Raw genomic sequence first — 25,205 nt, forward strand, 5'->3', positions numbered from 1 at the left:
TATTGTGCTTACAGCAATGGCTTTAATTTGTATGGCTAATACTGAGATATTTCAAAGTCCTCGAAGAAGCTTGCTGGCATTTGCGTAATTTGGAAACGACTCAACTAAAAACGGATGGCGAATTGAAAACTAAGATGCAGGTGAAAGATCAGCTGTGATGAGCTAACAAACTTTACACTTTGGAAAACCGATGTGTCCTGAATCATGGAGAACTGTTCAACTCGATTTTCTTGCACCTGATGAAAGATAATTAAGATGCCAGTGTGTACACACCTGCAGGGCAGTGTCATGTGTCTGTAGTATGTACCTGCATGTTTGAATAACTGCATTCCACATGCATCTTGGGGGTCGCTCTTTGGTTTAACATATATGTCTTTATTTTCTTTAACGCTTGTCACGTCGTAAACAGACATCGCAATAGGAGTGAAAACAGGCGGCCTGAATCGAAGCTGTAAACTGTTCTCTTTCACCGTCGTAGTGGGCGTTGTAGTGGTGGTGGTTGTCGTCGATGTAGTGTTTGTAGCCGTCGCCTCTGATTTCTGGTGACGTCTGTAGTAGTCTTTCGCTGTCATATACTCTTCACAGTTGCACTTGCAGATCTGAAAACAACAAGCATGTGTGATTCACGTGTGCAGGAGGGCGTAACATATATACTGTGAGTCGTACAAAATTGATGCCTTCAAGTGATTATATGGTAAACAGCAATAGCACAGAACTGAACCGGTAAGGCACGGTGCAGTATAAAGTTGTGGTTTTACATTCCGGATTCTGGACTTTCTGGTTATACCACTGGGCAAGCGAAGTATCATTTTCGACTCCCTTGGTATCATACAAAATCACAAAGAGACACCCTCAGTGCTTCACATCGCGGACAAAGCTGCTTCTTGATAACATATGTAATATTGTGTCATATTTGGGACAACACTTTGTTAGTAAAGTACAAATTCTAGTACTTTTTTGGTTGAGTCCCATCCGGGATTTGAACCCGCACGCTCAGAGTCAGGCACCTAATCGCCTGCACACAAAGTCAGCCGCCTAAGCCGCTCAGCCACAGCGACTTCCACAAAAATGGAAGTGGAAAACTGGTTGTCTAGACTGCGTACGTTGTGTACCCCTCTGATAGGTGTTCTCCACGGCCGAATATTATGATTAAACAATGCCACCTAGAAAGTGGTCGAATGTAACATGTCACATTCGGGATAACACTTTGTTACAAATTTTAGTACTTTTCTGGTTGAGTCCCATCCGGGATTGGAACCCGCACCCTCAGAGTCAGGCACCTAATCAACCAAAAGAGAACTAGAATGTGTACTTTACGAAGAAAGTGTAATCCCAAATATGACATATGTTACATCTGACCACCTTTTAAATGTCATTGAGTAATCATGCTTCTTGTTAAGCCAATTCATTTGAACCAACAGCCACAACATACCTTCTTAGTTTTAGATATCTGCTCACAGACGTGCATTTGGAAAGTCCTAAATTAGCATTGAAACAAGGATGGAGACATATCTACATTTCAAGATTCTTGATATATTAATGCAAAGTATCACAAACGGTTCTGGCGATGTCAACGTGCTCCATCACAGGAGACCACTGTGTGGTTTATGTCGTACAGAGGACCAATGAATTAAATGTCATACAATCGCAGGCTACGAGGCATCGTTCACCTCCTGTCTACAAGGTAGACAAGAGCTCAGTCATGGTTACCTCTGGGACAGGTTCTTCTTTACAGCAGGCACAATTGGAGTCAGCCCAGCTCGGCGTGGGTGTGAAGTCGTTGTTCAGAATATAGTCCTCCGGCCCATCCCAGAATACCACACTGGTCACTGGCCGGCTATCACGGCTTTGTTTTCTAGATGGTCTTCCTAAAGCTGGAATGTTTACAAAGATTCCCCCGAACTGGGGCCGTTTGTTGACGCTAGGTTGTGGGGAGTGTTCGCCTGCTGCTTTGATTGACATCTGTATGGGGAAAACATGGTAGGTGGATATCTCTAGATAGTAAGTGATGGCCTGGCCCGAGATTCTACCGTAACGTTCCATTACAAATTTGGTTTCAATGACGTGAATATCAGACTGTGCAATGAAAAACAAGTTTCAGGCGATTGTTAAGATTTATACATATGTGGCAATATTATTCGGAACGTTCCGTTTTATATAATTCTGTCAATTTCACAATCAGTTTCCAATAAGTCTCTGCCCTACGAAACTGTTGCAGTGTGCAAAGTCATCAGAAGTAAGATAAATGTTTATACCGCCCAAAACATATTTCAAAGATGTGTCCATGAAGACCTATTCGTATAGAATTGGAAATGGACATGTGGATACTTTCTGCCATACATTATAATAATTATTATAATTAATTTGAAAGTTTAATACTACTCGTGAAATGGTATCCATGTATCGCTCATAAAAAATACTCAGTTGCTCATTGCTGTTCAGGTAGCTAAATGTTCCATGAAACTTGCATCTACAGTTCATCCTTTGAGCAGCACGTTTATTACCTTATATACACCGCCATTCATTAGATCGGCGTTTCTGTAGTATCCACCAGAAAACATCCTGGGTTTCTTGGTGTCTCGAGCTAGTTTGATCTCTACCTCATCAGGCTTAGGATGAACGTTCTCACGTCTGAAGGTCAACGACAGACTCTTGCCTTCTCCGACGAAGTTGCTGTCTGACGCAAAGAATTTCCATTCTCTGTCATCAAACTTGACATGACGTCCGGGGCAGCCAGATGAATCGGGTATTGGGTGGTGCAAGAAAGTGCCTGAAACAACAGAGGTAAAGGTGATATACATCCATGAGGGTTTCACTCTCAGATGTCTACACCATACACATGTATTTCACATATGATCTTTTCGGCAATGCCATGCTCCCGTATCTAATATAATTTGATCTCACTCTTTAGCTATAGCAGACACGCTCGTCTAATTTTTACCTCAATGACCATTTCACTCTCGTGCGTTGTTCATTAGACATCACTTGCATGTTCCAAGCGTTTACCTTTGACCTCACTGGCTGATCCCATCCAGCTGACGTCCGTGGTGAAGTCGTTACCGTCAACAACGTGTCCTGGGGAGGGTAGGGAGTCATCGTACAGGACGGGGGCTGAGTCCACTGTCGTCGATAATCCAGCGTTATTGTCAACGGTGAACCTCACAAAGTATGGGGCAGATCTCTGTAAATAGATACATGTATTCTCTCTGTGACGAAGACATGTTTATGTTTGTATGTAGACCGTGACCTGGAAAGGGTAAAAGAATGAGTTGGTGAGTGAGTGGGTGATCCACCACCGATATATTAAGACTTATTTCCTTTGAGGAACGTGAGCGGGAACCACAAATTGACTCAACACCGTGCCCTAGAGGTTTATTTACTACAGTTTCTGTCACCACTACCATCACCGGCATTCAATTCCCTTTATTATAGACTCTATGATATGGTAATGACCTGATGGTTTGTGTAGGTACCTGTAAGTTCAGGTCCATGAAAGTGTATGATGTAGTATTGGTTTCAAGGGTTAGAGCTTCTACCACCAGCTCCTCGGAGCTGTCCTGGCCACAAGAGATGTTCTTCAGAAGGGCCACTCTATAGCTCTTTATGCCAGACTCGCCGTCATTGAAGTCCTTCCAGTGGATCGTCAGTTGAGTAGGCTTTGCTGCATAACTGGAGGCCTAAAATGCAAGCATTATGAGAACACTTCTCATGGAATCTTACAAATATCAAATCACAAAAGCTCCGAAAACCAGTATTATTAAAAATTTCAGCTCGAGTAAACACCCTGACAGTCGCAAATATATATCATGGCATTAGTCGTGCTGTAACACATCACATGTCTGTCTTGACCATTGCATGATGCCTCTGTTAGAATCATGCCAGTAATGATTATATATTAATAAGTGAAATATGAATAATAATCTGTCCCTTTTGCCAGCAACTTGATGAGCATCATCAGATGTTGATGGATTATTATCAGTGGGGTGAGTGTTGAGTTGTTTGTCCAACAATAACGCCAAGGTTAGGATGCAAAATAATAATAATTTTCTGCCCCTTTTGACAACAACGTGATCGGCAAGATTCAGGAAAACCACGATAAGTATGCAGACCTCGCCTTTGAAATGTTTCGCTTGCATCCCAAGTACACTGTTGTCAGGCTCTCCATTGTTCTCGGTGCCTTTGATTTGGTACCTCCTGATCTCCTGGCGCAGATCAGGAGAGTGCAAAAGGTTCTTCACCGTTAGCTCAGACCTACGGACAGTCTGGGTTATGCAGTTGCAGTGTTGGGGTGTCTACATTTTCTCCGGAAGGTTCTTGGTGGGTTCGACTCGGCAGCGCTTCCTGGGAGAAGTCCCATTCGCTGTCTGACCTGCGTATAGAGGGGGCGAGGGCCCTGAGCTGATGAACTTCACCAGCCTGACTGTGCCAGCATCACCCGGACCCTCTCTGCTGCATATCTGTCTCAATCTGTGAACCACAATCTAATGTCTCCTGGTGTTGTGTGACATACCAAGTCATAGTATGGGCCTGCCCTGATCTTTCCTTCAGTTGGTGGAGAAGCATCAACTGTGAATCTGTGACTTGTCATGTTGCAGACACCAGCCTTGTTTACACCTGGCAAGGTAAATGATTGATTTGACTGACCTTCAAACCACAAAGAAACAGCACGTCAAAGATTACAAAATCGCAATTTATGAAACAAAAATATTTTGTGGGAACTATCTAGTCTCTGATCTATACTGTAAAGTGAAGCGTAGATACTACCAGGCTGATTTTGTATCTCAGGTACAGCACTCCAAGAACAACCGGGAAATGGTACAAACTGGTATGGCCACACTGAGTCAAGACTACTTAAGCTATTATAGTACCTGCTACACAAGAGAAACAACATAGTATCCAAGGTCTTCACACAAAGCGAACACTACAACTGGAACCAGGGTGTTGAACAAGAAAACCAATATAGATTAAGCTTACTGAAAATCATTAGCACTAGAGTGCGAAAGGAATTTGTACCAAACTGTCTCTACGAAGAATATATAAAGTACATATGCATTTGTTCTATTCTCATTGAATTTGAAAGAGTAAAATAGCATACGTTTATATTTGCAGCCGGAACCAGTGTTTGTTTTCAAGATTGTCGAGCACGTATGACATATGCATGTCCCCTATCTATCACATGATGGCTCTATTCAACGCACACGCTGTTTCCAGGGTCACTTAAATGAGTGTTCCACAACTCAGGGCAGCTTTAAGACAAAAGCTTACCTATTATCCAGACATAGTAACTAGTGTCATGGAGCAGTGTGAGATTGCTGAACGTGACGAATGTGTCCCTGCCAACGTTGTGGACATCAGCAATGTTCATTACACTCTGTCTCTCCTCTTTGGTGATCACCCCCATCTCAGTCTGCAGACACAAGGTAAACTCGTAGAAGTTACACACATGCGAACAACCAATACACAAGGTCATAGCTACCACACCACATTACATGCAATACACAACTTTACAACCAGCATGCAACATTACAACCAATACAAAATGTTACTGCCAGCGTACCGCATTACAATCAATAAACAAAGTAACACCCAACAAAAACAACTAGCACACAACATAACAACCAACGGACTACAAGCAACAAGCAACAAGCAACACACCAGATTACAATCCTCAGACAAAAGCGCCAATACATATTAAGGGGACAATCAGTCAGCACACGAATACAGGTCACCATACTTTAGCACAACCAAACACATTTGCTAACAGTACACACACATGATTACAACAACCAGGATCAATTACAACCCACGGATGTTATGGCAACTACCAAATCAAACACAAACGGTTACATACAAGACATGTTAATTGCATACAACGCAGATATAACAGTTAGCACGCAAAAGGTTTACAACAACCAACATAAAGGCTACTTCAACTGTTATCGGATATTAGAGTCAGGGTATACAGGGTTACAAGTACAGAAACGATTAGAATATATTACATATTACAACACACAAATGTTACTGTAACTGACGCATGCAATTTACTTAGAGTTCAAACACGATTATACTCAACTGAAACTTTAATACCTGCACACCTTATCATAACCTGCATAGTAGATTGCATACAACCAACATATAGTTTATGTACGCAACATACCATTTTGACACTGACTATAAATGGTCAAGCTAGGGGTGGGCTTATACACGGTATTATATCACTAATTTCCTTTTTGATGTTATATCAATAGAAATGGACGTTTAGTAGGTGAACCAGTATTATCTATGACACTGGAAACATGGTATGTGTGTCAACGTGTCATGAATGCCATGCGTTAAGCTTACAACGGTACAGTTAGCTACGAAAGAAGTGTCTCCAATAAACTTCTCAAGCTTTTGTGAGTAAAATGGTAAATAGGACAATGACATTGCATCATACTTACAAACTCCCCACAGTGATATTGTTCTGCCTTGTCGGTGTCAGCTAGGCCGGCATAATACATCATGATACCAACGTCAGACTTAAACTCCTCCCAGCGCAGCTCAACGTGATCAGTCGTGGAGATATAATCGCCCATCTTGACTAACCCAGCTGTTGACAGATTAGATTTATTCTTGGTGAAAACAATTTTTAATAACAGGGAAACAGAGAATTCACAGAAACGTGCCGGTTGATTAAAATGCTCTATTTGTCTAAAGAATGATAATGTTCTAAAGTTTGTTTGCTCTTGTTTTAGGAAACTAACTACTTGATCATTACCTGTAGCACTGTCGTTAAATCCAACAGCAAATCCGTTTGACGTGACCTCGACCGTTGACCCGGAAGCACTGTGTGCTCTCACTGTAAAGTAGTACAGGGCATCCAGAGTAACGAGCTCCAGGTCGTAAAATGTCACAGATTTGTTGCGGCCAACATCTGTGAAGGGTACGACATTGTCACGCGTTTTGTCGAAACGTCGGTCTGTCCCTAACGCCACTTCATAAAATACCACCTCCTGGTTTGAAGCATGGCTTCTATCCATCGTGGGTACGGCACCATCTATACAAAAGAAACAAAACAAGAATGGCGGTTCAGTCTTGGCAATATACACTATAATAATTGCATTCACTAAGATATTGGCAAGTACTGCATTGTAGTAAGTGTCAGTAAGGGCCCATTATTTGCATTCTGATTAGAATTCATCAGATTTGGAGTGAGCAACTCTAGTTTTGCGCCGCAATCATCAATATACCATCAATATGGCGACGGTCTGAAAAGTAATCGAGGCGGGACCAGACAATCCAGGGATCAACAACATGAGCATCGATCTGCGCAATTGGGAGCCGATGATATGTGTCAGCCAAATGAGCGAGCCTGATCACCCGATCCCGTTAGTCTCCCCACAAGACAAGCATAGTCTCCTTTTATGCCAAGTATGGGTTGCTGAAGGCCTTTTCAACCCCGGACCTTTACGGGTCCACAGCTAGATATGGAGGGATCTGAACCTAGTACCTAAGTTGTCAGAAGCGGGAGAGTGGATCTGTATAGATTCAGTTTAACGTTGATAAAAGGAAGTCATCGTCACCTTTCAATGAACAATGACGATCTGTTTGAAAATTTTACTGGATGGCTGAATCAATATAAGAACGAGAAGAGGTGCATTCGAGATTTGTATTGACCTAAAAACTTCATTTCTTTACAATTTCTGACTTACATTAACTACCCCTGAACAAGTGGTGGTATGTGCCGGTTGTTCGGTCCCAAGCTAGTTATGTCTCTATATTCTATTCAGGATCCTAAGATGTAGACTTCAAACTCGGATTATAATGCTTGACCAGTAAACAACAGCAGCACTGAATGTGAGCGTCCGCGACCAGTATCACCATTAGCCAACATCCCATTACTTAACCACAAAACTATAGTCTTAAAAAAAGCAGAGGAACTTGAACGTTGAAGTCTGGTAGAAAGAAAACCCACCGAGGAACGTTACAATGACATTCGTTTTGTGTATGCAGCATCATTTCACGTTACCACCACACGCAAACAGAATACATGGGAAGCACGTGCACAACATCGGAGCCTCCAAGGCGTGCATGGGCTTTCATTGTGAATCTTGACGTTTTTTAGGTCGATAAATCAGTGTAGACCATTTTCTCCAATGATTTTTTGCATCTGTGCATGGTCAGGGTTTTCAGGGTCAGATCACACACTACTGACCGAAAATTGTAAACCTGAAATGTTCATGTCATACTCCAGTCACCTAACAAGGGGGATAACTGAACTTACTTTTTTGTTGTGAATGAAATCCATGTGGTGATGCATTCTCAAAACATCCATTATTGTTGTATCAACATTGATTCAATCCCATCTTCCAATTTCGACAATCGTACATTGACAGTACAGTTCCCCTACCTTTTTAAAGAATATATCTATACTGATTACAATACCGACTCATCATCTTTTAATCGTAACAATATAGACAACAGGACACACCAGTTTCAAGGACAAGAGGATCCTTTCCAGTGTTGCCGTCACTGCCGAACATGTCCCAGTTTGCGCTGACCTTGGTCGTAGTCCTCACGAACTGGAGGTCAAACCCAATGACGTCGCCATCGTTGACGTGTCCTGGTACAAGCGGGTCATCCCTCACTGTGATACCATTAGAGCGTAAAGTGTAGGTGAAGCCAAGTGCATTGGTGACTCTCAGATGCTGATAGAACCTCTGTTTGTTCTTCATGGTCAGCTGATCGTTGACGCCGAATGTTCGGCCTGAAAACGTACATTACATGAACTGTCAAATGTGACATAGACCCCAGCTAATCCGTGTGGTGGGGTCATACTAAATCCAAACGTTTGTCGGTGGTATTGAAAAATCTGTATCGACATTAACTTAACTTAAATGTGTATTGTTTCAGTCAGATATTCTAGAGATATTTACAAACACGGTGATATGTTCCATTTAGGCAAACCCTGTGATCTTAATTATTAAGGAACCTAGTGAACATTACAGTATCGTGTGATTCTTCGCAGTTTATTTCCAGATTCCTAACGAACCCGTGAGGAAAAACGAATGAGCTAGCAAGTGTCGAGGGTTGACTGTTATGTGGACTCTACCTTCTGTGTCCACAAAGTCCTGGACAACCAGTCCATCTGCTCTGTGTATTGCCCACTCGTATTTGACCACTGGACACGGGTCACCGGACACATCCCACTGGGCCGACATTGACGTCATGCTGGTCTGGTAGTCCCTGTAACCCCAGCATGTTATACCGAGACACATCTATGGGCGTATCTACCAATGTCTAACACGCATTAGTGACGAATATAACGTGGTTCCTTGTACGGACTATACCGTTAGTTAGATGGTGGCGGAGAGGAAGTGGATGGGGTATAAAATACAGTTAGCTTTACAGATATGACTTTGTGGCCTGACTGATAACTCTTACGCTCACGCTATCCTCAGAAAGTGACTTTGTTCGATCAACATCCACCAGCATGTCAGGTTATGTGATAACTGAAACCTTTTAACTCAATCTGCTAAACAAGCATATTTCAAGCGTTCAGCCGTTACGTACAGATCACCATTCTGACTGTTCCCGTCCATGACACCCACATGGGTAAGGGGCTCGAGATCCTGGCTGAGATAAGACAGGTAGATTCCGGGGGATGTTGCGATGGTGCTGAGACCTGCTCCATTGGTACCCTTGACTGTTACATACACCTGCGTACATACAGTACTCATAGCGAATGTGCTTTGATGTGACCCATGAAAGACTACGTGAGTTGTGCATGAATGAGTGACACTTTGGCCAGGAGCATTTCATCAACAACGTGGGTTAAACATGTCAAACATTTCAATTAGATATTACCTTTACACAAACGGTAGCATTTACGAATGTATTTCAAGAATTCCTGAACGCTGTTTTGTTTGTAGTTTAGCATTACACTCAGAACATGCCAGTTTGAAGGTACAGTACATATTCGTGTTTGGGCTAGGCGATCGAGATTAGCATCATGAGCATCGATCTTTTGAGCTGGGATGCAATTTAATAAACTTAAACGCTGGGTCGGTTTCTATACCGAATTTTCATGGATTTCGTAATGCCGAAAACGGAGGCAATATGCCGTCTCAAAGATGTCCATCTGGGGCTCCTTTCATGAAACAACCATTGCTATGCTTAACCTGAACCCCTATTCATTAACATTACACTAAGGTTACCTTAGTGACTTACGATCACCTCTGTGCTTTGTGGAAGAGGCCCTGGTCACCGTTCACTGAAGTTTGTTTCTACCCGCCTCTCCCAAAAACGATCACCCAAACTCTATACGGCGCCATATATGGGCAACAAGTCAATGGTACCAGATGTTCTTTTATATATATCTGGAGTCTTCGAAAACCAGCTTTGCTTACAACAATTACACGAATGACCAGCTCTCATTTTGAAGAGAGTGAACTACCTTTCTGTGTCCTTTAAGCATAAGGCCTGTGACGTAGGTGTATCTCTGCTCAACGTTGTCCACCTCAAACAGAGACTTCAGCTCCCCACCACCCGGGGTCGTGCCTACCGCTATCTCGTACCTGGATGTGGAAAGTGAAGTGAGTGAATGTGACTTTATGTACCTGTTAGAATTCGCGGGTATTCGAAATGAGGTTGTGACATGAACCAACGTAATGCTGAAATGTCAAGGAAATGGATGATTGTGCAGCGATAGTTTTGGTCGTTATGTTGTCAACGCATATGCCCGGTTCTGTCTCAGGTAGCCCTCGCAGCTGTGTGGCTACTGTGTGTGTCGCACCATCACTCCTCCGATATTACGAAAGCACTATGGACCGTCTTTACTTGTAGCAGGAAAGATAGCTTACTTAACAATGGCAGTCTGCTCATCACGGAAGGCCTCCCAGGCCACACCCACTCCTGTCATTGATTCCTGACACGTTGCTTTAATCTGCAGACATTCTGGAATAAAATGGTGTTTTATGTAACACTCTCAAAAATGTTTTAATCCATACATAAAACAGCGGTCAGAATCATGTTTAGAATGTATTTAGCAAACATCTGTAAGAGAATTGATTTGTGCGATAATATTCCTGAGGTTTACATGCCTTGCCTATTTGCGTGTTTGTGACTGTTGCCATCGGCTGTTCGCAGGAGACACTTTCAAATTATGGAAAGGTTTGTCACTTTTTTATTAGAACAACAATTTGTTTGTATTGACACCAATTCAGTGCCTTGCATGCAGACGTTAGCCGCCATACTTTTCTTGTCTATCCACAACAAATTAATTGACGAGTCAAAGAATTGGTATAAATGTGGCTGTTACAATTATTCGAATGGTCAAAAGAATAGGAAACTTGAGAGGAACGGCCGATTTGAAGTTGTTTGCAGACGATTGGCTTTTTATGAACGCCAAGAGAACGTTTGCAAATAGGTATCTTGACAATGCCATATACATAATCTGTCTTGCATATGAATATTGACGTCGAGATGGGCAAACTTGATAGCTCAAAGTGCCATACTCCTACAAACACAACTTACACTTTACTTACAAATCAAAACATGGTTCACACAGCTATAGATGGTGATGATAGTTATAGTGTATTTAGAAAAGGTTTTATTTATCTATTCTTCCCTGTAGTTGCAAAATATACATAGCAAACGTAAGTCAATGGGAAGCTATACCTTCTTTGTTGTCACATTCCATGACGTTGAGGTTCTCTGATGCAACAGGGTCAGACACATTGACACGATAGTCCGACTTGAGTTCCACAACAGTGCCTGGGGTGGGTGGTGTTGTGTCCACGCTGATTGGCTTAGATACAACGCTGGCTTTTTTACCAACACTGTTGATTGCCTTGACGATTGCATAGTACGACTGACCATGAGACACATTGCCTGACAGCCCTGGAGGAGATAGGCAACACACACATGAGATAGATCACGATTTCAAGTATATCCATTGTGCGATTAAAAAGGAACATACTGAAATAAAGCGTGTAATTACCACGGACAATGTAGTATTTAACTACGAGGTTATCTTTTAATTACTTGTCATTCTTTTGAAATGCTTGACTTACTTTAAATGCAAAACTGCCTGTAAAGTTGTTCACTGGTCCCTCGGAGGACATTGGTTGATGTACCCTCCATGTTTGTTTATGTTCCCTCTGCCCGAAGTGTCATCAACCCATGCGCCCCAAGGGACCAGAGAAACAACGTATTTATCTTACCGAACACCTCAATGTTAATTTTGAACTGTTTGAAGCATTGGCCTGGGATCGTACTTGTAAGTCAGTCAACCTGTTTTTCCGCAGGTATTGTCTTTGTAAAGTCGCCTCGGTGTAATTCCCTTTCTTAATATTCACAGGGCAACATTTGAACGTTTCGTGAAAATTTATTATTTTCAATGAGAGGTATCGCTAGTTTTTGCAGACGACACAAGAAAAAACACATTTAGAGTTATCCCCCTTCCATCGATTTCCATTCGGAAAACATCGGTAATTATGTGCACCATGCGTGGTGATTCAATGTTATTCATGATAAAGAAGTACTACTAAGAGTGCCGAATGAGTTCCCATCGACAATAGAGTATACTGCAACGTACCCGGCCTGTAAGTGGGGTACATTGAAAATAATAGAACAGCGCTAAGCCAATTAGAAAACGACATTTATGCGTGAGATAAGATAAACATATAAAAACCTTACATATGTAACAGACTCACATATTAAATGTTAAATTTTACAATCCGCTTTACATTTAAAATAAGCCAAGAATTTGTTAAAAAATGGCAAGTAAGGGAAAAATAACGTGGCAGTTTTCATTTTAGGAAAGCATGACGGGTGAAAGAAAACTATTCTCTAACATTTTCACGGAAAGCCGAGCCTGAATGAATCCCTAGAATGTTCAAAGTACTTGTCATTTTAAAGGATAGTCGAGGCTTGCCTTTACTAGAAAGCGTGCGATAGATAATTGTAAGGAAGGCGTAACACAAACAAGGTGAGTGTTATTATCGACTACAAGATCACCAGCATTTACGCAAACACCACAGTGACTTCGTTGCAGTCGCTTTGAGGGCCTGGACATCACAGGTAATCAGAAAATTCGACCAAAAGGTAATATTCACCAGAGTGAGTGAGTGAGTGAGTTTAGTTTTACGCCTCACTCCGCAATATTCCATCAATATGGCGGCGGTCTGGAAATAATCGAGTCTGGACCAGACATACCAGTGGTCAACAACATGAGCATCGATGTACGCAATTGGGAACCGATGACATGTGTCAACCAAGTCAGCAAACCTGACCATCCGATACCATTAGTCGCCTCTTACGACAAGCATAGTCGCCTTTATCTCAAGCATGGGTCGCTGAAGACCTATTCTACCTCGGAACCTTCACAGGTCCCACACAAAAAGACTTTTGTACTTTCTTCCAGATACATATGACTAGGCCAACATATCCTGTAAAACAGCTGGAATCATTCTCCACTCTGGTTTAAGGCAACAAACTAGCCCGAGCCAATCCACATATTCTTTGGGTGATATTTTACTTCAAAACTTAAGCAACGTATATGACTGAAACATGGTTGAGGATGCAGACATTTGGTCCATAGCAGAACACGAAACGTTGACAACATAACTAGTAACTTGCCTTGTATGAGGAACTTATTCGTTTGCGCTGGCAACGACACGGGAGGGGTCACGTCCTCCAGGCCTTCGCCAGACCCCAGGGAGAACTCATAGGACACAATGGCACTTTCATCGTCATGGAAACCGCTCCACGTACACTCTTCAGTCGCCAATGGCTACAACAGAAACATAGTTGATCATTAGTCAGCCAATTATCCTTCTACAAGCAGCATTGTGCATCAGTGTCAACATCATTGTGCAACATCATGTCTATCAGCATTTCATCGTCCAGTCACTGTTTACTACAAGGGACTAGAAATAAGGTTTGATGACGCGTTCATGATTAAAGGAAAGGGAGGCAGACATGAAGGCAAGGTATCAACAAGTACCATCTCTTATGTAAGAGCGAGGATCGTACTAAGGCCACCCGTCCTCCAGCAGATACTCTTCCACAAACCCATAGAGTCGATTAAAATAGTGTGTAGACAAGCACTCATAGGCACAGTGAGGTAGGTATGTGAGTTAAAACCCCCATTTCATCATGATAACCTGGCAAATAAACCCGAATCATTGAATTTGAGACTACACCTTGAAAGAAATCTTGATATCAGTCATCGGATAACATTGGATAAGTCTTTTGCATGTCAGTGGTCTTACGGACATCGGTGTCCCGGTTATTCATGTTAAGATAGTTATTTATGTAGATCAGTTTAGGTACTGAAATGTACGTGCACTCGCAGTTAGGCCAGAGACACCCCCAGACTGAAACGACTGACGTAAATCGAAATCTGTGAAGATCCGGGGTAGGATAGGCCTTCAGCAACCCATGCTTGCCATAAAAGGTGACTATACTTGTCGTAAGAGGCGACTAACGGGATCGGGTGGTCAGGCTCGCTGACTTGGTTTGGCACATGTCATCGGTTTCCATTTGCGTAGATCGGTGCTCATGCTGTTTATCACTGGATTGTCTGGTCCAGACTCGAATATTTCCATATAGCTGGAATACTACTGAGTGCGGCGTAAAACGTCAATATTTACCTGGGTAAATGAAGGGCACTTCACCTCGCCCTCTGTCGGCGGAGTTACGTCAACAATGAGGGTTGGGGAGATAATCCTCGTTGACAGACCAACCTCATTTACTGCTGTTATGGTAAGGATGTTTGGTCTCCCTGAAACACATTGATATTATTATTATTATTATTATCATTATAAGTGTTTTTGTATAGCGCACAAATCAAACTGCAAGGCAATTTCTCTAGGCGCTAGGTATTTTCCCTCGATCACCGGATGTCAATCTCAACAGCACATCGTATTTCAGTCTCAACTCCCTGGGGAGTATACAACTCTTGCTGCCACTAGGCGCACCGAGTTTATTGTGGCTCTCTCATCCTAACGAGGTACCCATTTGACAGCTGGGTGGACTGGGACACATAGTCACAGCACTTTATGCAAGTTTACTGCACGTTGCTGTACCCGCAACTAGATGTATGCACGTGTTCATGTGGCCACCATCTGGTCATATACCAACGGATTCGTGGGTTCTTTTAAGCGCACAGGATTGTGTACTGTACACTAGGGGTTGTAACAACACTGAAAGAGTCTGCACACAAAGTTGACTCCAAGGTTTTTACACCCGGTCACAGGTGGGCTCGATCCCGAAACTTCAACCTCGCTGGATCACTAGCCTGGCGCCTTAGCCAGCTCGCCCACCATATCTCACTGTAGTAACCCCTAAATAATCACAACCGACCACATTGTCATACAGTCAATACTGAGAAACACTTGGATCAGAACCCTAGATTCCTACCATCAGCTGTAGGTTTAATTCCAGGTGGGAGCGTCGCTACCCCAGTTATAGACTGTATCTCAGTCACGTTGTAGATATCAGCGGCGTATGGGTACGATCCAACTGAGAAATAGACCTTCTTGATTGGACAGTCGGTGTCCTGCACCTTCCAGGAGGCCGACAACGAGTCCACCTCTGACTGATACAGCACAATGCCTGGCAGGAGTCTTGTTTGATTTTCCTCCAGAGCGAAGCTGTAATAAAACAGTAATTACGTCATACGTGTCAACAGCTGCCTGTAGGACTCCATGTACGGTGTGATCCATATAATGAAGTACTTTGTAACAAATGTAATTTAAACTTGCTTGAAGATGAATATCACATGTTGCTAGCATGTCTATTTTATAACCGATGCATATCTGAATATATTCCTTCCTGTTTCTACAGCCCACCATCAATTGTCAAATTTTGAGCCCTTGTGAACATAAAAATATCAATATTCTCAAAGGGTTGTTATATTCCTGAAGCAAAACCTACGTTACCATGATTGTATTATCATTTTATAATATTTCAACTCTACACACCATGACTATATTGTATTACCTGTTGTATTCTTGGCCACAAGAGTCCCAACGTTTGTACTAAAATCTCATAATGGGGCTGCTCTAAATTCCCTTGTACGGGCTTGCATTAAAGCATCACTGCAGGCATGAACCAAAAAACCCCAATACTGACCTGTACTAAAACCTCACTACACAAGCGGACAATGTATTACATCGCTAGGAACAGTATCCACATATCACCGCTGTAATTCTTTACACAACAGCAATACATATTGAACCCCTGGGAAAACAGAATCCAGGTTACCTTTCTAATTGTACTGTGGGCGGTGTTTGGTCAACGATAAACCCATCTGACGTAGATTCTAGTATGTTTCCTCCGTTCGTTATGCCACGGACTGTGGTGTAGTATTTCACTCCAGACTTTAGCGGTAGGACAGCCTGTCCGAACCCTCTGCTGGCTAAACCTGCAAAAATATATGGAGTAATAATTAACACAGCAAGAAAACAATAATGACAATAAACTGGTCAAGCTTATTTTATTGGTCATATGAAATCAAACAATCACCTGCCACCAACCTCCCCCACTGAACATATTGGCCCTGAAGGTGCAGGTCACACGAAGGAAGTTCATTTACCTAATCCCCTAAATACCAGTTTGACATAGTGTGCATGACAAGTTAGCATGATGTTTCCTTTTTCACTCCTCTGTGTGTCCACCGGTGTAACTCACCGTGCCCAGGGACATCTGATTCAGACTCATCGTGACTGAGTCCCGCCATGATGAAAGGCTGTACCTCCTCGCCACCAGGTGTCGTGCCCACAGCCCAGTCATAGTACATAACACCATGTTCATGACTCTCGAAGCCAGCAAATTGCACAGTCACAACTCCTGAATCTGTCTGGTAGTCGATGTCTTCGCCGATACCGACGTAGTTTTCACGTTCGGTAGCATCTCCACCGTCGATGACAATACCTGAATACATAATTTATCGGTGAATGCTATTTCGATTCATGCAGCTGAACTCCTGTCTTAAATTGCAATTTATTGTGTTCAGACTGATCCTCATCAGTTGGTCCAATTGGCTTGTCTCACTGAAGAATGAAAGACGTTCTCTCACTGGCAGAGAAAAATCTGAGAAAACTTAGTTTTTTTAATCATACAGATATTGACAAATCACGCTTTTGAAAGTTAACACTAAAGGTAATGAAAATAACTCTAATGAAAAATAACAAGAACAGAACTCATACATAAAAATATGAGTACTTAAAATCATCTTTAACGCTTCAAGAACAGATTTAACCGTCTAATACAGCTTGTGGTTTCGGGTATCGACACAGAACTCCCCGTTACTAAAGGATCAAGTCACCACTGACACATAAGAGGTTTGTAGCCTATTTAAGAATTTTTCGGATGTTTACTTTGACCTGAAAATGTTCGAATCTGTATGAATACTGTGACTTCAAAGTGTTCTTCACGTTCCTTATATATACGTATGCAGAAACTGTACAAAGGGACACATAGTTATAATGCACTGATTATACTCTCTGTCCAGGTTTACCTGCTTTGTCCTGATCCACGACTCTGATTGGATGTGACGTCATTATGGCGCTGTCGATACCGGCTCCATTACGGGCCATGACCTTTACATAATACACCGGTGTCATGGTGACGGGGTCAGTGATGTCAAGGGTCAAGCCGCTTATATACTTGTCCTTGTCGGGACCAACATCCGTCCAGTCTAGGATGTCAGTTCTCTCTGTAAATACACATGTTTAACAGTTTCAAGTTATTTGGTAGTTTAATATCTCAACAACGTCGCGATCTAAACCTTCTTTTAGTTTTTGCGTACCGTTCCAAATTGGAAAATGTTTCAAATCAGTTCATGTGTAGCGAAATCGTATGTGCCGAACTATCAGTTGCGTCGAACGATTCCTCAAGATTTAATCATTTGTAGTTACGTCGAACATGACAAGGAATTATTTGCACATGTTCATTCAGCTTTGACACAGAGATGACTGACTAATACTCGTTTGTCCCACAGTTGTACGAGAAGGGCCCAGTACTTTCTAAAAGTGTCACAGAGGTGTCAAAACATGGTAAACATTTTGTCAATCAGCCTGTGTAGATTCCAAGTATACCGTGTTATTATTTACCACCAGCACAGTGGTTACTACGTCTTGTGAAATACGTATCTTCAATGTGTTTTAATTTTGGTGATAATCAGGTATATATTACTGGCATATCATGTCTGAAGGCTTTGCGTCTGTTAATTGATTCCGCACATATATACGTCCTCTCCAATATTTTTTATGCAGACACATGCTATTGATTACTATTGATTACCTTTAGTGGTGCCAACAGCCACGTGATAACCTGCTATATCGCTCTCCGTGTCTTCACCAAACCATGTTGCCTTAATTCCAGTAGGGTCGGACTGTATCACATAGCCGTCGATAAACTCTTCGACACTTCCGGCAAATATACCCACATACACCCAGTGCATCTGAAAACAGCGATAGACTTGAAGGTTTGATGTAAGAACGTTTGTTACGGGTGATGTGATTATACACAAATGAATGCGATTAGTTCATTAATCTCCTATATAATCACAGATTTCACAGAGGCGAAATGGTCTAAAAAATGTATTGCATCCATGCAGCAATGCACGTGTGCGCGCACTACCCCTGTTTACCCCGACAGACGCATATATAGATAAATGACAGTTCATATACACACGCATGTGAAAGTCACGGGTGTCCTTCCTTACCACAGGCTTAGTGTTGTCCAGCAACACTCCGTTAGTGTCGTACGTGGAGACAGCGCCGGCTCTGTTGACTGCCCCTACCCTCACACTGTACATGGCCCCAGCCGTTAAGGACAGGCCGTGCTGCTTGAGACTCGTAGCGTGCCAGTCATGGATAGTCTCCCAACCCCCAGAAGCTGGTGAACAAACATAGACATGGTTTAGAAAATACTGAACCCATGTCTACGTTTCATTGATATATTTCATACGAATGGTAAGGAGGGTACATACTGTTAGCCAAATAATAGGTTTTACTGACTGACGTATTTGAATGCAGAATCGAGGGTTCGTGTGAATCTGGCAGCGCCGTAAGAGTTGTGCTCCCGGTCGACCTCTGGGTTAATGGTGTCCTGGAATTTCATTTCCCGGGTCTCATTTTCATTGGGGTTCCTATTATCTTTCACAGATTAGAATACAACGATAATAATATGATTCGGGTGATCCTTGCAGAGTTGGGTTACGCCTACCATGAACTGATACTATATTGTCACCTCCACATGCTCCCCAGACAGCAACTCTGACTTCTTACAGAAACCTACCAATCCCTTTTCAGCTAACATAAAGTTAACATCCCAACACAACGTTTGGATGGTTTAGCTTTCTATGACATGTATGTGTCTGTATGCATGGCTGGTGTTTGACGTCAATCTCATCACTATTCCAGTTATGTGATTGTTGAGAAACCAGACATGTAGCAATATCTGGTGTGATGACATCCATAATCTGAAGATCCCGTAATGCAACAACCACACCTCTTATTCCCAAATCCCCAAGGGCAATGTAACAAAGCTGAGCACGTACGTGGGTAGATCTGGTGTCTGGATCCTTGATGCAGTTCGTAGACCTGGTACTTGAAGTGTTCGAGACCAGACTCGTTGTCAAAGAAGTTGAAGACAGCCTCCACTTTGTCATCTGACTCCTACAATGGATCGACGTCATCACTAACGCGTCACCAGTAACGTGACGTCAACAGTCACACAACGTCGTCAGTGCCACAACGTCATCAGTTACGAAACACCGTCAGTGTCGTAATGAATTAAGTCATCTTCACAAGTAACACGACGTTATAAACGGTAACACACCATGAATAACACAATGGCGTTTTCAAATTAACTTTGATACCTGACTTAACTTACCATATTTTCATAAATACGTCATTACGTCATACAGAATATTATTGACAGATTTTATCACAACGTGGTGAATACTACACGTAAACATGGGGATTGTAAAATCTATGTTGCAGTGTTGTTTGAGGAATGGTCGTTCATATCCTCTATCGATTTGATTTCATAGGAATGTCATTTGGAGATTATGTGAAAGTTAACTTTTTATCAAAACAAAACCTTTCGGGTCATCGGCCGCTTATCTCCAAATTAGAAATATCTCCAACTGAACATACCCAACTAAATGTAAAATAATACGATACATGACAATGACATGACAACTTTGCAGATTCTGGTACCTTTCGGTATGCACTTACCCAAAAAAATCAGAAAAGTGCCAATTCAACCTATAAAGTATATACGCGATGAAAAAAAAGCCCGCGAAATCGGAGTTCAAATGTTTCACTAAATTTCCCCCAGCGCTAGGGAGGAAACTGGTTTCAACAGCTGTGCTGCGCTGCGTCCATAACGCATGTGAATAGGTTCGCGGAGCTTGAAACAGTATGCATGCAATGAGTCTGAGGTTGTGAGCAGTAGTCTAATCTTGGTTGTGTACACAAACAAGTAAATAATCTACTCGTTACGTAAAAAAACTTGTTGATTGTGGTAAGCAGTCTCTGTCACGGAGAAAGTTCGGTGTCTGGTTTATTCACACCTATATGTCTGCCTGCCTGTCTGCTAAAGACAACACGCAGTACACAGCTTCAATCATTGACCACGTGCAATTTGAACTTAACACCTATCAGACTATACGACATAAAGAAAATAAATTGATTTATGACTCGTGCACCCAAGTCCCGTCTCTGCCACATTATGTAATTAGTCACGTGTGATACACATGACATGTTTTTATGTCTGTGGGTTGCAAACAAACTACTTTCATTTTTTTCGGATGATTGGATCTGACGGAAACTGGTGCAAACTCTTTTCAGTTTCAAGTCCTGCTTTCTACTTGGACGAATGGCAGATTCCAGCCACGCAGTAGTTTAATATCTCTACTGACATGATTTTTGAGAGGATCGAGCGCAAATTCAGAGAACATTGTATTTTCAAAATCTAACATATCTGTATACATTCTTCATGGATAACGACTTCTTTCAGTGTATATGATTTTGTTTGACAACAGTATATGAATCCATACTTAAACGACGCATCAAGTACACAAAAAGAAGTTGTTATCCATAAAGAATCTTACTTTCTTGTGACTCGCCATACTTCTAAAATGCCCATCAAACAGATCATCTTTCTGTACACACAATGAACCCTCAGCAAATGAAACAGAAAATCGGAAACCGTCGTCACACTTGAGTGCACATCCACCCGCTATGACTGGGTTCGGTCTCCCGAGGGCTTCGTTTCGGGTGAAGTGAGTCCAAGTACAAAATATTGCACTTTCAAATCGTGATTGCACACTTATAATTTTGTTTTTTGTTTTTTAAAAGCAGCAATGTATATTATATGCCATGAGTAAGTGATAAATGTGTTTTAATTATGTTTGATTTTTTGGTTGCATGTGACCTTTAATCTGCATATTCTTTCTTTCCTGTGTGTACCACTTCCCCATGTCTCTGGCATCAAACCAACACTAAAGTAATACCTGGAACTCGGCGTCCACATTTGTCACACTTCCATCCCCAATGAAGGTCATCCTAGGAGGAGTGAGATCAACCACAAACCCATCCGTTGTCTGCTCCACCGAGGCCAGCGCTTTGTTCGTCGTCCGCAGTTTCGTTTTGACTACGTCACGGTGTCCGAGGTTGAAATTGTGCCACTCGAACTGAGAGATGTTCGTGTTCAGTGTCTTCCAGTCCTTCAGGACCTCAAACTCGGAGGACATGTCCCTGTAACAAGCAAATGTTACAGACAACTGCCCGATCTTCACACTTTTCGACCCGTGAAGGTCCCCATGCTTGCCATAAAAGGCGACTATGCTAGTCGGAAGAGGCGACTAACGGGATCAGGTGGCCAGGCTTGGTTGACACATGTCATCGGTTCCCAGTTGCACAGATCGACGCTCATGTTGTTGATCACTGGATTGACTCGGATGTTTACAGACCGCCGCCATATAGCTGAAATATCGCTGAGTGCAGCGTAAAACTAAACTCACTCACACTCATCCACTGATAACACACATTCGTGATTTAAACAGGTCATCATTATTTTCAGAAATTGTTGCGGAAATGTTAAAAACCAGCGGTATCCTCGATACCAATACCGCGCTGAATCATGAGTGCTTCCGTGTACGTTTTCAGGATTAGATATCATTTCGCAAGGAATGACATTCAACATGATACTGAAATTCAGTACTTCAGTGCAATGTACCTTATGACACATCAAATATGCATCAAACAGGCTTCGAACACACTCTTGTGCATTACATTGATACAGGCATTTGCAGTTTGGTTTGGTTTTGTAAGGACAATTCCACAGTAAGGTAACACATGGTAAGACAGAGATCTGATCTGATTTCATGACAAAACGATAATGGCAATATCAAAACCCGTATTGTATAAAGAAATTGTCGGTTAACGTATATGTGACCAACTAATATAAAAGCAAAACCAAAACTAATTCTGAAGATAGTGGTAAGGGTATTTATCTACTCACTTGGCACGAAGTATTTGCACAGAGTATTCCCTGAGACTTGACTCGGGGTCGGAGAAAGCACGCCATTCCGCCCCGATAGTAGCCTTTTGGGTACTAAACTTCTGGTCTCTGAACGATGGAGATCTACCGTCGACGATGTCGCCCTGTATCGGCGGAGTCATATCAACGATTACTGGAATAAATGGAAAACCGTTTGTTAATACTATCCCAAGCACTTATGAAAGTCACATTAAGATATTTGTTTGACAGGTGCTATAGTGGTTTCGGAGACCCGGCAGGACTTGAGTTTCGACAAAAATAGATTGGCGGTCACTTTTCTTAACCTCACCTCCGTTCGACTTTGCTGAGATGTTCTGTTGTCTGTGACCAGCGTTGAAAGCGGTGATGTGGACATGGACGTTATCGAGATGTTGTAGAAGTCGTTCAGGATGCAGCGTTATACAGGTCTTGCTTGTCTTGTGGTCAACACTGACCACTTCCGTTATCGGGGTATCCGTGTTGTCGAGCACCACGATGTCGTAGTAGGCGATGCCGGACTCGGGGTCGTGGAAGTCAAACCAGTTGGCACACACCTGATTCAGGCACGAAAGAAGAACAATCAGTGAGACAAAGACTTGAATAAAGGACGTGATTATTTTCAACATACCAGTGCCCCACACACTGGACAGCCTTCCTTTACCATCCGTCCAAATGAGCGCTATTTCCGTTTCCCACTTGGTCTATTAAAAGACTGGGCAATTTAATAAGGTCTAGATCAATGTCAGAATTGTCACCCTTGAATATGTCCCAGATATATGGAACGCCCTTCGATTCCTGCAATTGCCAGATTGTGCCTTTATGTACAATATTGCAACTCGAAATGTACAAGCCTCCAATCCATGTCTAAGTATAACTTCATACATATAAACGCTCTCAATACCGGAGATGAAATCGTGCTAGCTGGAAGCAAGGGTTGACGTAGCGAGAGACGTTCACACTCTGCTGTACATTTATTACATAACAAGACACATAAAGGACGAACATTCCGTCCCAAATCTTATCGGTGTTCATGGTGTAATTGAGGTCCAGTTTGTTGACGTCTCCATTGTACACGAATACCTGCATACCGGAGATGAAATCGTGCTGGCTGGAAGCAAGGGTTGACGTAGCGAGAGACGTTCACACTCTGCTGTACATTTATTACATAACAAGACACATAAAGGACGAACATTCCGTCCCAAATCTTATCGGTGTTCATGGTGTAATTGAGGTCCAGTTTGTTGACGTCTCCATTGTACACGAATACCTGCATACCGGAGATGAAATCGTGCTGGCTGGAAGCAAGGGTTGACGTAGCGAGAGACGTTCACACTCTGCTGTACATGTATTACATAACAAAACACATAAAGGACGAACATTCCGTTCCCCACCTTATCAGTGTTCATGGTGTAATTGAGGTCCAGTTTGTTCACGTCTCCATCGTACACGACGCCGGCAACAGGCGGGGTGTTGTCAATGATGATAGGATGGTCAGCTACGTCAACAGTCTTTAAATCAACTGAAACAGGAATGAAAACACATCTCGATTAACAGGTTCTAAACAGAAAACAGCGTGAAAATGTAAATGAACGGGTGCCTGAAACTTAATTATGCCAGTGTTTTTCATACGGTACAGCATGCATCATCTGCCAAAGTCTTTGTATCAACGCATTCTAACACAAGATGCTCACAACAATAATATGTAACACTTAATACTGACACTGAATCATTTCAACTAATATTCAAACAAGTTAAGAAAAGTAACTATGTCATTAAATACTCCAGTTATACTAAATCGTTACTCATTAAGTAGGAGATATTTATGGATGTCATAGTCTTAACTATGAGAAAATTATTACGATATTAAGTGAAGATATAACGGAAGATCGTGTTGCTATCTGAAACTGTCAAAATTTTCCATTTTACGCGAGTCACTTCTAAACGTCATTCAACGTGCTTTTACTAAACAACTGACGAGCGATTTATATCTGCGTTGAATTATACCCCTGTCATAATTTTCTATTTGCAGGATCCTTGTGCTAGGATGGCATTTAGACATGACCTCCTCATTTATGGTATGTTCTGTTTGATTGGCATTTTAGAGGGCATATTTAATGGGCCGGCTCCAATGAACCGATTAAAACAACAGCACAGTGCACTCCAGCCATCATTACTAATTAATCTCATCTGCTATGTTTATCTTGTTCGACAACCTCAACAATAGGCTTCCTCCTATTGTTACTGCATTATTACAAATTCTATTGTTTTTGTTAATAATTTTGATATATTCCCTATGCTGTCTCACTTAATTCCCGCTACATGTATATAAATCGGATCTGCGCTGTATCATTTACTCTTGTTTGACAGATGTATAAGAAGCTATGCCGAAACGTCGTATCATAATAAATAATATAGAAGTTGTCATCCATAAAGGATTATCTTTTTCTTAGGGTGTGTTCGCCTACCGTTGTTGATGGCTCTGACTTTGATCCACACAGGCTTGCCACCTGGAATCTCGTATTGGTAATTGACCCTGCCGTCGCCCTGCGTTGACCTGTGCCACGGCATGTGGTAGCAATCACGTGTCGACTGACCAAGACATAGGTCTATCTCTCGGACACCAGACTCCGGGTCACTGTGGATGCATACACTGGACATTAGTC

At 42.2% G+C, this 25,205-nt stretch overlaps 1 protein-coding gene across 1 annotated transcript in view; it reads right to left on the bottom strand.

The window, feature by feature from the left end:
- LOC137267780 (uncharacterized) overlaps positions 1–25,205 on the bottom strand; it is a 96,271-nt gene that overhangs the window by 19,887 nt on the left and 51,179 nt on the right. The window contains exons 57-86 of the mRNA XM_067802224.1: positions 25,008–25,177; positions 23,934–24,061; positions 22,853–23,096; positions 22,525–22,696; positions 21,515–21,758; positions 19,553–19,670; positions 18,716–18,888; positions 18,292–18,451; positions 17,507–17,704; positions 16,678–16,920; positions 16,252–16,411; positions 15,406–15,638; positions 14,637–14,767; positions 13,621–13,774; positions 11,659–11,880; positions 10,842–10,935; positions 10,436–10,556; positions 9,553–9,698; positions 9,092–9,225; positions 8,462–8,746; positions 6,758–7,036; positions 6,441–6,589; positions 5,266–5,407; positions 4,511–4,614; positions 3,474–3,677; positions 3,007–3,181; positions 2,505–2,770; positions 1,941–1,962; positions 1,711–1,844; positions 471–599 (exon numbers count right to left, since the gene is read on the bottom strand). Of these exons, the coding sequence (XP_067658325.1) occupies positions 471–599; positions 1,711–1,844; positions 1,941–1,962; positions 2,505–2,770; positions 3,007–3,181; positions 3,474–3,677; positions 4,511–4,614; positions 5,266–5,407; positions 6,441–6,589; positions 6,758–7,036; positions 8,462–8,746; positions 9,092–9,225; positions 9,553–9,698; positions 10,436–10,556; positions 10,842–10,935; positions 11,659–11,880; positions 13,621–13,774; positions 14,637–14,767; positions 15,406–15,638; positions 16,252–16,411; positions 16,678–16,920; positions 17,507–17,704; positions 18,292–18,451; positions 18,716–18,888; positions 19,553–19,670; positions 21,515–21,758; positions 22,525–22,696; positions 22,853–23,096; positions 23,934–24,061; positions 25,008–25,177 (5,134 nt within the window). The remainder of the gene's footprint in view (positions 1–470; positions 600–1,710; positions 1,845–1,940; positions 1,963–2,504; positions 2,771–3,006; positions 3,182–3,473; positions 3,678–4,510; positions 4,615–5,265; positions 5,408–6,440; positions 6,590–6,757; positions 7,037–8,461; positions 8,747–9,091; positions 9,226–9,552; positions 9,699–10,435; positions 10,557–10,841; positions 10,936–11,658; positions 11,881–13,620; positions 13,775–14,636; positions 14,768–15,405; positions 15,639–16,251; positions 16,412–16,677; positions 16,921–17,506; positions 17,705–18,291; positions 18,452–18,715; positions 18,889–19,552; positions 19,671–21,514; positions 21,759–22,524; positions 22,697–22,852; positions 23,097–23,933; positions 24,062–25,007; positions 25,178–25,205) is intronic.

This window comes from Haliotis asinina, chromosome 16 (assembly GCF_037392515.1).
Source record: "Haliotis asinina isolate JCU_RB_2024 chromosome 16, JCU_Hal_asi_v2, whole genome shotgun sequence".
NCBI classification, from domain to species: domain Eukaryota; kingdom Metazoa; phylum Mollusca; class Gastropoda; order Lepetellida; family Haliotidae; genus Haliotis; species Haliotis asinina.